The following is a 13,347-nucleotide window of genomic DNA, read 5'->3' as shown; positions in this document are numbered from 1 at the left end:
ATATTATGAAAGCAAACTTTCAGACAGGAATTATGTTAATACTACTGAAAATATAAAGGATTTCATTTTTGATTCTATAACAATGTTTGTTTTTAGCTTGTTTAATGATAACTTTATGAATATAAACCAAAGTTAAATTCAAAACATATTGGAAATAAAAAGGTTATTTTATTTTCTAGTCTCAAGTACATTTGAATATTATTGTTATGTACTATTACATTTTTAGGAGAAATATAATTGACAAATCACCTTTTTCATAGCTGGCTCTAGGAAAGCCACATTGTTCTTTATTTTCAAACCGTAAAGCTTTTGATTAACAGAAACCCACCATGGGTTGCTTCTCTAGAATACCCCTGAATGTTAGAGACATCGTCTACTGCACAGGAGTGTCGCTGCTGGATGAGGATGTCTGGGAGTTTATCTGGATGAAATTCCACTCTACCACTGCAGTTTCTGAGAAAAAGATACTGCTGGAGGCTTTAACTTGCAGTGATGACAGGAATTTATTAAGTAGGTGAGTCCATTAAATTACCCAAGTTATTTTTGCAATGAACATATCATCTAAAGTCAAACTGCTCCAGAGTGATTTTGTTTCTTTGAATATATAGTCCTGTGAAATTGGTTATTATAAAACAAATCTTTCTAAAGATAAGGAACCCTACCTACATGGTGGCAGGATGAAAGCAACTTGACTTGAAAGATAACATTGTTTAGGACTAATTGGTTTAATAAGTTTGATATGGGTTTAAGAAAACACTTCATTGTAAAAGCAAACATTTAATATGAAGAATTTGAGAGTGGAGTTGTGTCGACAAGTAAGATTTGTGTTTTTTTTTCCATCCCATAGATATTCTTGGAGTTTAATTAATGTATTTCATGAAAAATGCTATGAATTTTATCTGTATTTTCTAAACAAAAATTATTCTGTAATTGTTCACTGGGCAAGTTTTAACTCAAGTATTTTTGAAGAATAACGCAAAATTGTGATTTTTTTAAAGTAAAAATGATTAAGATTATAAAGTGTTTAAGTTTTCACACTAAATATTTTCCCACCCTCTTATCCTTGTAGGCTTCTAAATCTGTCTCTGAATTCTGAGGTGGTGTTGGATCAAGATGCAATTGATGTCATTATCCACGTAGCCAGAAATCCACATGGCCGAGACCTTGCCTGGAAGTTTTTCAGAGACAAATGGAAAATACTAAATACCAGGTAGAGATAATAATCTATTCATGCCCAAATGAAGGAATGAAAGCCAACATTTGAGTTACAGACACACGGGGATTGTTTTAGGGCTGTGAACCAAATGAAAAATTTAGACATTAAAATATTTAGCAAAGATAGCTTCTGCCATGCCTTGAAATTCATGATTTTTAACAGTTTTTTACTATCCCTTATGTAATAAAGACGGATAACCTTAATGGGAATGCATGGAGAGAGTAAGATGTGTTTAACCAGGCAACTTGGCTTGGAAATTCACCAAACTAAATAAAATCAAACTCTGTCCATTAAACTTATACATTCTGTATATATTATTTAAAAAAACCCACAAATCCCATATAAATGCTATTCCAACAAGAAACTTTACTCTTTCAGAATTGTTTTAAATTCCCTTTAAATGTAAATATCATCAAACATCTAAATAAGATAGTGACACAGAGAAGACACATTTATCATTTAAATCATTGTACTATTCCAGCTGCAGTGGAATTAATTCCCAGGATATCTTGCTTCGTGGTGAGAATTCTTCAGCTTCAATTTTAGAAATTATTTCATTAAACATTTAAATATATTATAATAAATGCTAATTTATGTCTTTGATAATCTCTGTGGTATTTTAAATTAAATCTATTATGGAGCATGTAAATGTTGCATGTTACTCTCCAACATAAATTTTCCCAGATAGTAAGCAGACCAAACATTTGGTCTCTTAAAAGGAGATGTAAATACTATTGTGTGTGTGTGGCTTTTTTTTTCCACTCCTTTATCAGTTATTCTTGCATAACCAGTTCATTAGAATGAACTTGTCACAGTTACAATCATTTCTATCTATATTTACTTTATTGTCCGAAACCACTGATTGTAGCTGTAAGGCCTGTTGACATTTTTGTGTTTTTAAGTTCGTATCTTAGAATAATAGAAAACTTAGTACTCGAGTGCCATTGTGTTTAGAATGACTCATGTAACCAGCAGTAAGATGAAACTAATACAAACGAGTATTTCAGTTTAAAGGGTTTCAAAAGTACAGACCAGCCATTTCTTTAGCTTTATAGACCTGAGCTCAATGAAGCCCATGTGTGAACAGGTATCATTTATTTCTTCTTACCCTCATCATGCCTATTTTGTCTCTAAGGAACTATGGCCACCATTCAAAGGAGAGAGACTGAGATTTTGGTCTACAAACACAGTAGTGTTTATTTTCACAAGGAGGAGTGCTACTATCATCTCTTATTTTCCTATCAGTTCTTGGCTGTTAGGGCTCATGGGAAGGGCTGTCTGGGATACTATATTCTCACTTTACAGGTTCCTTCTGGTTTTAGTTATCAAGTGCTCTCATGGCTTCTGTTGCTCTCAGAAGAAATTCTCTAACCCATACTTTTCCACTGATGTCACCGTGTAGTACAACAGCCATTTCCCCGTGGGGTCTCCTATTGGAGTACACCTAAAAACTAAACCTATAATTTTTCTTTTTTACTTGTCTCTTGTTCCTTAGTAAGAAATCCTTACCTTTCTTTCTCAGGTAACTATTCACCAATTGCTCAAGCCACCTGACTGGAAGTCTATCTGGATCTTTTCCTTCCTTTCACCATACATAATAATAGATCCAAGGTCCTCTTAATTATCTTAAATATTTCTTGAAGACTTCCTTACTCTTCCTACTAATACTTCTCTTTTTGTTGTTGTTTTTGGTTTTTTTGTTTTTTGAAGACAGGGTTTCTCTGTATAGGCCTGGCTGTCTTGGGACTCACTCTGTAGACCAGGCTGGTCTCGAACTCAAAAATCTGCCTGCCTCTGCCTCCCAAGTGCTGGGATTAAAAGCGTGAGCCACCACTGCATGGTTCTACTAATACTTCTTTAGCATATTTGTTTCTTTTCCTTGTTCTTCTCCAGTAGGCTTATAGCCTTGATAATCTTGATCTTTCTGCCTCTGTACTCATGCTCACTGCTGTACAGATGCACATGTAAGTCTTTTCATTATCATCACAACCTTCTAAGAGGCATTGATAACTCTCCTCTACAAAATTCCCCATGGTTCTGTACCACACTGAACATAAAAGCTTCACAGTGTCTATACATTGTCTATAGATTATGGAGATACATTTTTATAGATTATGGGGATACATTGTCTATAGATCATAAGTCAAGGAATTGTGCCCATCCTGTAAGAATTATATAACAACTAGATATAAATAAATAGATATTTTGTTTACCTCTTAACATTCTTTTACTCGTCCAGCCTCACAGTATATGTGCCTTCTGATACAAGCTAATTAAAATTCTCTCCCTTTACCTTTCATACTTCCTTGCCTTTGTTTGTGTCAGATTTCTGCTTGGTGTTTCTTCCTCAGAGCAATACTATACTCGGTATAGATCCGTCTCCTAAAATACAGAGCTGTTGATCTCTCAACTCTGTGAATCACTTCATCAATACTACATCATTGCATCAATACTACATCTAGTTTCATTACACAGAAATTATCTCTTTCCATGTCTAGAGGTTCGGCTGTATACATTCAAAGCTAGAAATTACGTCTTAGTCTTCCTTGCCTGAGAGTGTAAACGAAAACAATTGGACCTCCCAGAAAATGAAGTGTTTTTGTTTCTGTATTTTTGTATTTGTTTTTTTCTAATCTGGAGAGTCACTTTTCTGATCACATGCTGTTTACTTGTATTATTATCGAAGTGAGTGTTTGGTTGCTTACCTCTTTGAGACAATGCTAATGTGTAATCTTGGCCATCTCCCCACCCACTAAGCGGCTCAGTCTATCCTCAAATTTGCCGAATTCACCTTGTCTCTGTCTCCTGAATGCTCAGACTGCAGGTTTGTGTCATGGTACTCGGTAGTTCACAGTCTCGAGTGTCCACCTATTCCTTTGACTAAGATGTCTTTTCTCATCATGGCGATCTTCCCATTTGAGTCCCTCTTTTCAATAATAAAACTAAGTCTTTCAGCAGATAAAGTACTAAAGACCTCAGCAGTTGAGAAAGCGAAAGGAAGCATCGAGCAAATATGGCTGGTCCGATGCTTCCTAAACCTCAATCCTACTATTGGTTATTTTGGTTCTAAGAGCATAGAAACTATAATAAGTGTCAAAGAAGAGCAGAGGTAGATTAAGGTGAAAGCTTTCATGCTTAGGGATACATTGTCTATAGATTATGGAGATACATTGTTATAGATTATGGGGATACATTGTCTATAGATCATAAGTCAAGGAATTGTGCCCATCCTGTAAGAATTATATAACAACTAGATATGAATAAATAGATATTTTAATAACTATATGAGCAACTGATACTCTTTTTGTGAACTCTGCCTTGGATTTTACAACTTAATTAAAATTCCAATATCTATTAAGACTAGGCAGAACACAGAATCTGTGTGACATGCCAGTCTTGCCTGAGCTTTTCTTGCTTTTTATTTCATTTCCTGAGAGATAATTCCCTTACAATGATCAAGATTTCTGTGTACTAAAACATATAAAACTGCCCCTTCTCCTGGGTCATGGCTTGCAAACAGAAAAGCAATACTTTAATCTAATTCTAGGAGCCTGGAATTTTGATAAGCTCACTAAGAGTCAGACTTCTCTGAAGCACTGTGTAGCAGGTCAGCTGGATCTGATAGCACCCCGTGGCAAGAACCGCTTCTTTGCATTTCTCGCTCCTGAAAAGACTAACCAGAACTGCCCCGAAAGCTGGTGATCACTGACTGCTCTGGCAAACGCAACCCTTGGGAAAGACTCCAAAAACCATTATAAAAAGATTGCTTAAATTACTATCTAGGTAGACATTAAGTTTTTTTCTTTTATCTCTGTAGGTATGGCGAAGCACTGTTTATGAATTCCAAACTTATCAGTGGAGTTACAGAATTTCTTAATACAGAAGGTGAACTTAAAGAGGTAAAAATCTTGTTACCATTTTCTTATTTAAACATATAAAACTACAGACTTACTTTGATTTCTTCACATTAGATACATACTAGTTCCTTTGATATCACTGCTGATTTACATATCCCCCATTCACACATTTTTGCACGTTCTCATATATACACACATGCATGTAAACATACACACACACATTTCCTTAACCCATTACCTGCAGAGAAATTTCTACCATATTAAGTGTTGAATGACTATGAGCAATGCTGAGAACTCTGAAGAGTGTTCAAATGTAAGGAATTCCATAATTTGGGGCCAGTCATTCCAGAGATCTTCAAACTGACATCTTCTCTTCAAATGATTCTGTGAACTCGGTTTATAAATCATCCACCAACAGCCATGCTAATGACTACAGGCACACAAGAGACCACGCTTGATGCTGAAGTATGCAGTAAAAAGGTTCATGGCATGTGCAGACACAATAGCCTGCTAAAGATTATTAGGTCTATTAAATGGAATAAAAGCATATTCGTACGAAGAAACACAGATGGTAATACACATCAAAAATAACAGTCTGCCTAAGATTGATAGATTGGTTCCATCACAAGTCAATTTCATTAGTGAAAATAAGGTTGACTTTTTAATGAACTTGTTCTCAGGTTCTAGAGTATCTATGTTTTCCTTTCCCTATTGTATATCTCAATATGTGAGCTATCTAGGTGTCCCCTTCCCCTCCACTTGCTCCTGTCTGTGCTAGAGTGGGATATCACATGGGGATGATCAATCAAACAGGAAAAAAATAACAAAATATTCTGTCACTTGATTATGATAATAGACGCTGCCTTTCCCTCTTCTGCTTTCCACACTACCCAGCTAATCTTTAGCAAGGACCCTTAGATGTATTAGTTTTCACAGAAGATAGGCCGGAAGCTGTGACCCACAGATGTTCCTGCTGAGGGGTAATCCTTTACATGCACTGGACCTGGCACCCCATCCAGTTCTCCAATACTTCCCAGCTTCCTGAGAGCATCTCCATTTACTTGGCTTGGATTTGTCACAATGGTACTGTGCTGAGCCAAAGCTCTAATTCTAGTGACTTGAAAGTCAGTCTCCGCCCCTGCTAAGTGTGTCCTCAACTCTGAAGGTTTAGCTTTGAAATCCCGCAATGTTTTTGTTACTTTTTGTTTTGTTTTATCTTTATGAAAAAAGCTAAATGAAAAGAACTTTTATGTGGCCAAATGAAACAGGAGGTGTGGGCAGTTTTTTATTGCTTTCATTGTTTCTACCTTTTAAACTGAGTGCTTTAAATATCATGACTTAATATTGTGTGATCAAGAAATAAAGTGTTGATTTAGCCACAACCCCCACAAACATTGATGGTAGCACAGAAGTGGTCCCTCCCTTCTCCCTGTAACATTCTTCCCTTTTTCCTTGCTCATATATTCCCTGGTTTGCTAATACAAAGGTCCCAAACCCCTTGTTGTAAGTTAAAATTTAGTTAAATTTTTCACTTGCAAACCATCTGGTTTTATCCACTTCCCTTACATATTTAATTTTTATCTTTTAATTAATTGCCATTTAAACTTTCCAAGCTACCCTGATCATGAAATTTATGACTTCTGAAATGAGACTAAACTATGGCTTTTATTCCATTATCTTCAAAGCACTCAACTTAACAATGCAGGGTCTCGGCAGAATAAGCAATGGGCTGTTCTGCTGTGGACTTGCATGCCTTCCAATTTAACAGTTCTGCCCAAGCCATACTTTCACCACCTAACCATCTTCTGCAGGAGTAGGGAATGTTATTTTCAAGTAGCATAGGGTTTAATTTGTGTTGTCAGTAACCCCTTCCTGAAGCAGAAGATGTTAATCAATATCAATGCCTTCCCTTTGAGGTTGTAACATTGCTCCTAACTTTGTAGATCCAAAGGGAATCAGCACCTCTGTGAATTATAAACCCGTTTTTAATTTTTTAAGTGTTCAATTATATGATTTGTGTATGTCCTAATATGGGTTTGTGCCTAAGAGTTCAGGTGCAGCTGAGAGGACAGAAAGGGCTTTTTGGAGCTTTTTAAGATGGAGTCACAGGCTATTTGTGCTGACTGAGGAAGGTGATGGGAACCTGTCTTAGGCCACAGCAAGAATAATATTCTCTCAATACCTGAGCCATCTCTCCAGCCCCCTGAGAAAATAATGTAATATTTTAATTACTGGTCTCAACTTCTGTGAGATTAAGTAGAAAAACTTATTCTGTTTTATAGTTCCTTCCCTCAAACTGTCCTAATGGCCTAGGACTGTAGTTTACTTTTTAACATTTTCTTTAAATTTATTTGTTTATTTACAATCTAGCCATTGCCCCCTCCTGGACCCCCCTTCCACAATTCCTCATCCCATTCCTCCTCTCCCCTGTTTCAAAGAGGATGCTCCCCCACCATTGCAATTTGGCTAATATTCCTTCATGAGGAAATCCATCCTTTTCTTAATTTTAAATTAGCAGAAGTCCAACCTCTTGAAACCCCAGAAACCTTAGTCATGTTCCAGCTAATGTCTATGGAGCACTTCTCTCATGTGTCGGGTTCTTCTGTGAACCTAACACACAAATTTGTTGTAGAAGAATATGCCTCCTCTCCATCACAGAGATTTCATTTATTATTTTAATGGAAAGTTCTTTACCTCATAATAGGTCAATAGCTAATTCTATTTAGTTCTACAGTTATCAAGATTATGTTACATTTTGGGATTCATGCTTAAACTAAGTTATGTTGCTGGAGTCTCAGATAATAAGGACACATTGAGTAAATGAAATAAATGGAAGGATAAGTAAGATATTTCTCAGAATTAAACAGGTTTTTAAAAGATGGATTAATAAACACACCTAGAAATTCTGTGCTAAGAAAATCACATGGAGCAAACAACACTGCCATTTTACTAAATTTTATTTTACAAAGGTGCCTAAGCTTGTTCATAATGAAAGCCTCATAGACAAATACATCAAAAGCCAATTAAGATCAAACCTAATGGAGGCAGAAAATCTCGCAAAGAGCCTGAGAACTAAGCAGGGTGGAATGCTAAAAGCGTTTGTTTATGCAGAGGAGGCCACAGAGGCATGCAAGTTCTGCCAGACATCACAGGCCCCGCAGGGACCTGTGAGATGGCTCTGAAAGCGCATTTTCCATAAGCAGTGCTGAGAAATATGGGCCACAAGGCCAATCTGTGGCGACTATGCAAAGTGTGCCTGATGTGCTCTGATGAATAAGAGCCTCTTCCAACGTGTGAGTCACCTCATGAGAGATAAGCTCCCGAGGAAAGGACTTAGCATACTTCAATCAGAATTGGAGAAAGGAAACTCTAAGGATCTGCTAGTTGCGTTGTCTTACATGATAATCTGACTTTCTGTCATTGTGTCAGTAATAGATCATATTTAAGCCTGTGGGTTGGCATTTTCTTCATGTGTTCAGCTGCTGCATGAAGAGACTTAGCTCATCCTTCCCTGAATGCAAGTCTCCAAAGGACCATTGATCATTATCTGGCATGTTCCATGAATGCCTAAAACAAGTGTGTGTACTTTTCATTGACATTCAATATATTACTAAATATACTATGATAACACGTTCTGTAGTAAATCACACAACTCAAAATTAAATAAACACATTTTTGTTGCTAAATAGTTATAGACTAAATCCACTGGAATCTATGTGAATGAAAATGTATCATTGTATTAATAAATTTCAAAGTACACTTCCTGTGTGTGTATATGTGCATATAAGTATTATGTATGGTATATATTTGTATAGAGCAGTATCTAAAATGTTGGACGTGTACAACAAATACCCTCACACAATTCTTTTTTTCCTCTTTTAAATATACATATATATATATATATATACATACATATATATAAAATTTTAGTCAAATACATTAATTTTAGGACCATAAAATAACTCTCAGTTATGCCTTAAGCATCTTACAGTTGCTTTCAAATACAGTGATTTTGGTGTCTGTTTTAGTTAGGGTTTCTATTACTGCAATGAAACCCCATGACCACAAAGCAAGTTGGAGAGGAAAGGATTTATTTGGCTTACATTTCCACATCACTGTTCATCAAAGGAAGTCAGGACATGACCTCAAACAGGGCAGGAACCTGGAGGCATGGGCTGATGCAGAGGCCATGGAGAAGTGATACTTACTGGCTTGCTGTGTATGGCTTGCTTAGCCTGCTTTCTTATAGAACCTAGGGCTAACAGACCAGGGATGGAACCTCCCACAACGGGGTGGGCCCTTGTCTATCAATCACTAATCGATAAATGCCTTACAGCTGGAACTTTTGAAGGTATTTTCTCAATTGAGGTTCCCTCCTTTCAGATAACTCTAATTTGTGTCTTGACAAAAGCACAATGGTATCTCAAGTATGTAGTTCTGTGATACACTTTTCCTTTGCCACCATTGCCAGATGATAAACTTTCATAAAGCCCATTAGTATCAAGTAATCAAAAAATATCATCATAAACAAACCAAGATATCCATGAATTAAAATCCAAGTTTATTTCGAGAAGTAGAACTAACTGCATTTTCAACACCCCCACACTTCCCTCTTCTTCTCCTGATCTTATCTTGAGGCTCTGAATATCCTTCCTGGCAGAGCCGCCATGTGGCACCCACTCAGTGAGGGATCACACCCCACACTAATTACACCACAGAATGTCACTTTGCTGTGAGTTGATTTTTCACATTTGTCTGTTAGCACTGTAATTGTTGGTTGGTCGCCAGTTTCTTAAGGCATACAGAACAAAAAGTGAAGGTACTAGTGTATAATCTTGAAGCAGATTCCTTGAGTCTTCTCAGAGTGTATGAACTCTCTAAACAAAAATGTCTTCCAGTAAGAATCATAGCAAAACATTTAAAAATTTGAACTTCAGTGCTCAAATTCTCTGCCTAAATGAAACAATATTTCTTCTTTATCCTAAATAATCCAATCTTTCTAAATACCTAATATCCTCCCTTATCCTAAATACCTAATATTTCTAAATCTATCACACTGTTTGTGAGTTCATTAAACATTCATTTCTCATAGCACCATTGCTATGTTCTACTGTCCAGTTACTTTGGCAATCCCTTGACATTTAAGATAGTTTGACTTTTAGAACATGACTAACAAATATTCAAATAGGAAAATGACCCTTTAGTGTTATAGTCAATTGCAAAGACTCTTTGCTATGGTGGATGTGACTTGTAATAAGACCTGTTTGTTGAAGCCATACCACCAACCTATTGTGAATAGATAAATTAAATTTTCTAATTTTGTCTACTGTGTTCTATATATCTTGAGTCCTGGAAAAAAAAAAAGAGCATGACTTTTTAAATGTAACTTAAAGCAAGTGGAGCTAGAGGGCTTTTTTTTCAAGTTTTTCTAGGTTTCCATGTGACACTTCATCTCAGATGCATCTTATCCATGTATGTTCTACATAATGTATATGAATACATGCAGATTCAACATGTTCATTTTCTATTTCCAGCTAAAGAATTTCATGAAGTCCTATGATGGGGTAGCATCTGCTTCTTTCTCACGAGCTGTGGAAACTGTGGAAGCCAATGTGCGCTGGAAAAGGTTTTACCAAGATGAGCTTTTCCAGTGGCTGGGAAAAGCCATGAGACACTAATATCCATCACTTATAGAGCACTCACCCTAGAACTTTGTAGGAGGACCTGCTCTCTGTGGGATGAGGTGGCTAGCCAGAATGTCAGTGTTAACATGAGAGAGGACTTTCTTCTTGTTTTGGTGTTTGATTTGTTGGGGGCTATTATTCTTGTTTCATTGACTCTACATTTGTGTTTCTACTGGATATTCCTCTATAAAGAAACTCTTGCAAGTGACACTTGCCCTGGTTACTCCAGCTGTACATTCCCTACTGTTCAGGACCAAGTATGATTACTGGTGCATGTTAATGTTGCTGTCAGTTTGGGAAATCCTATTCAGACTATTCTGTGCATGGATATATGGTCCTGCCTGTGTTCCGGCATGCTTATTTAACATGTCCAATGTTGTATGTGAACATTATGTATGTACATCCAGAATGGGCATTATGCGAAAGCACAACGATTACCTATGACAATCAGTGTTGCAGTGGAAGGAAAAAAAAAAAAACACTTCAGAAGGGAATTCTATTCTCAGCCATGGACATCGGGAGAGATACAACAGCTCTCTAAGCAATCTGTGTGGATTGTTTCAGCACTTGGATTGTCTGGCAATGATTACTGAGATGTTGTTAACTCATTTTCTTTGAGTTAAAAGCTGTGTATACACTTGCAAAGATGTATAGATAGTATGTACATATGCATTATGTACATAAGGAAGATCCATATGTATATAGTATGTTGTACATGCACCTGTTTGAAGACTCTCTTCAAATCAAAGGAAACTTAGCTCTTTTTTATAAATTTGTGGACACCTGGAAAAGGCTTCAAGAAGTTTATCTCAACATTCCTACTTTATATATCTTGCTTTCTTACATGTTTTTTTTTGTCTATGTACTGAATGATGATGTATTATTCTACCACAGGAAACTAAATTCTAACAAAATACACATGTAAACTAACCACTCTGCAAAGTCTTTTAAGTCAGTGGCAACCTTTTGCCAGTTTCTATAATTACATTGGTCAACATTTCTATTGCATAAAACAATTCTGTGTAAACTTAGAATGATCATTGCTAAGGAAGTGTTTCTGTAGAGCTTCTTGGTTTTTCTGAGTTTCGCTACTGCAGAGTGAAATTCTCTCTGTGTGTTGATCTTTATGTGTACAGTGCTCCTAACCTTCATTAAGCAACCATACCTCAACAGGTCTATTAGTATTTAATGACCTTTAATGCCAGTTGTGCCCTCCCTTAAGACACAAAGTTGCTTTTATGCTGTGTTACTGTACAAAGCCTTCGGGAATTAACAACCCTGTTCTACCTAGGAATTTTGAAGAGCCATTTCTATGGCTGTGTGTAACACAACTAGATTTCAGTGCTTCTCGCACCCAATAGGCCAGCTCCTTGCTTCAGAGTCAACATATCTTAAGTTGAACATTGTAAAATATTTATACAGCTATTCTATTGAGTCACGTATTGTGTAAACCTTTTCGGTTTTTCTGTGATGTTCAGCTCTTCCAAATGTTGCAGTTCAGAGACTGTCATTCAATGTTGGAAAAAAAAATCATTTATAAAATAGAGGTCATAGAATTATTTTTGTTTGTACAAATGAGAAGCAATTTCCCAATCCGTGGACTACATAAAAACTAAATCTGAACCTTATCATGTAAACAATTAATATTTATTTCTTACAGCTACAATTTTCAACACCTCATTCAATTAAATTACATGAATTCTAAGTACTCTGTGGTATGAAAGAGTGATAGTCAGGTCATGCTTAATGTGAAATATGAGATTTAAGTTACTTACTGAAAGTGAGCAAGCTTTAAAATATAACCTTCATAATTAGTCTACAGCCACGAGGAGCCTAAATATCTGTTATAGCACCGGTGGATTCATTCATAAAGCAGAACTGCCCAAAGTGGTAGCCATGGGTATCTTGTTTTGCTCCCTGATGTACTGTGAATCCTTTGAGTTCGAGGCAGTGCTTTTCATTTTGAGTGAGTTTTCACTTCCAACTTCGAGTTTGAGGGACTTTCTTAGTTCTCTTTCCTCCCCATTGTTAATAGTCATAATCCTCTTTCAGTGTTTTAGTGGCCTTGAACACAACTGGTTTAGCTATTATCTAAATCCTCAGTGCATAATTATGTGCAATGTTTATACCTCATACAAAACTTGTTCAACAGTCTAGTGGTACCAACAGCATTGAGATGGCAGTTTTGCGCTACACATTTTTTCAGTTATTGAACCTTTCCGATGTTTAAATTATATCAGGCTTTAAAGTTTCTTTTTAGTTGTTTAAATAAGTAATATTTTCAAAATAATAAAAAAACTAATGATATCTCTTGGAATATTCTGTAAAATGTAGCTATAAAATTATATTTTCTACTTAGAGTTTCTACCTTTCTCTTTTGTGTGTTTTACAAATCAATTATCTACATGAAATAACAATGTTTTGAAAGTGTCCATGGTCTAGTCTCAAAAGTTCCTTTCTTATTGTATGTATAACAGCAAAACTTTGTTTTAATTAGAAAATACTAGGTTATTTGCCACTTTGGGCATTATTATCTCTATGTAACTTGTAAATATAATGTTTTCCCAATTTTCATACATTTTTCTCATTA

The 13,347-nt window shown here is 36.1% G+C and overlaps 1 protein-coding gene across 1 annotated transcript in view; it reads left to right on the top strand.

Annotated features, from left to right (window-relative positions):
* Trhde (thyrotropin releasing hormone degrading enzyme) overlaps nucleotides 1-13,117 on the top strand; it is a 398,108-nt gene extending 384,991 nt beyond the window's left edge. Inside the window, exons 16-19 of the mRNA XM_021175200.2 lie at nucleotides 347-514; nucleotides 1,070-1,210; nucleotides 5,034-5,115; nucleotides 10,608-13,117. Coding sequence (XP_021030859.1) covers nucleotides 347-514; nucleotides 1,070-1,210; nucleotides 5,034-5,115; nucleotides 10,608-10,751 — 535 coding nt within the window. The 3' untranslated portion in view covers nucleotides 10,752-13,117. The remainder of the gene's footprint in view (nucleotides 1-346; nucleotides 515-1,069; nucleotides 1,211-5,033; nucleotides 5,116-10,607) is intronic.
* Nucleotides 13,118-13,347: the final 230 nt, after the last annotated feature.

Source organism: Mus caroli, chromosome 10, assembly GCF_900094665.2.
Source record: "Mus caroli chromosome 10, CAROLI_EIJ_v1.1, whole genome shotgun sequence".
Lineage (NCBI taxonomy): Eukaryota > Metazoa > Chordata > Mammalia > Rodentia > Muridae > Mus > Mus caroli.
This window is presented reverse-complemented; position numbering and strand designations above follow the sequence as displayed.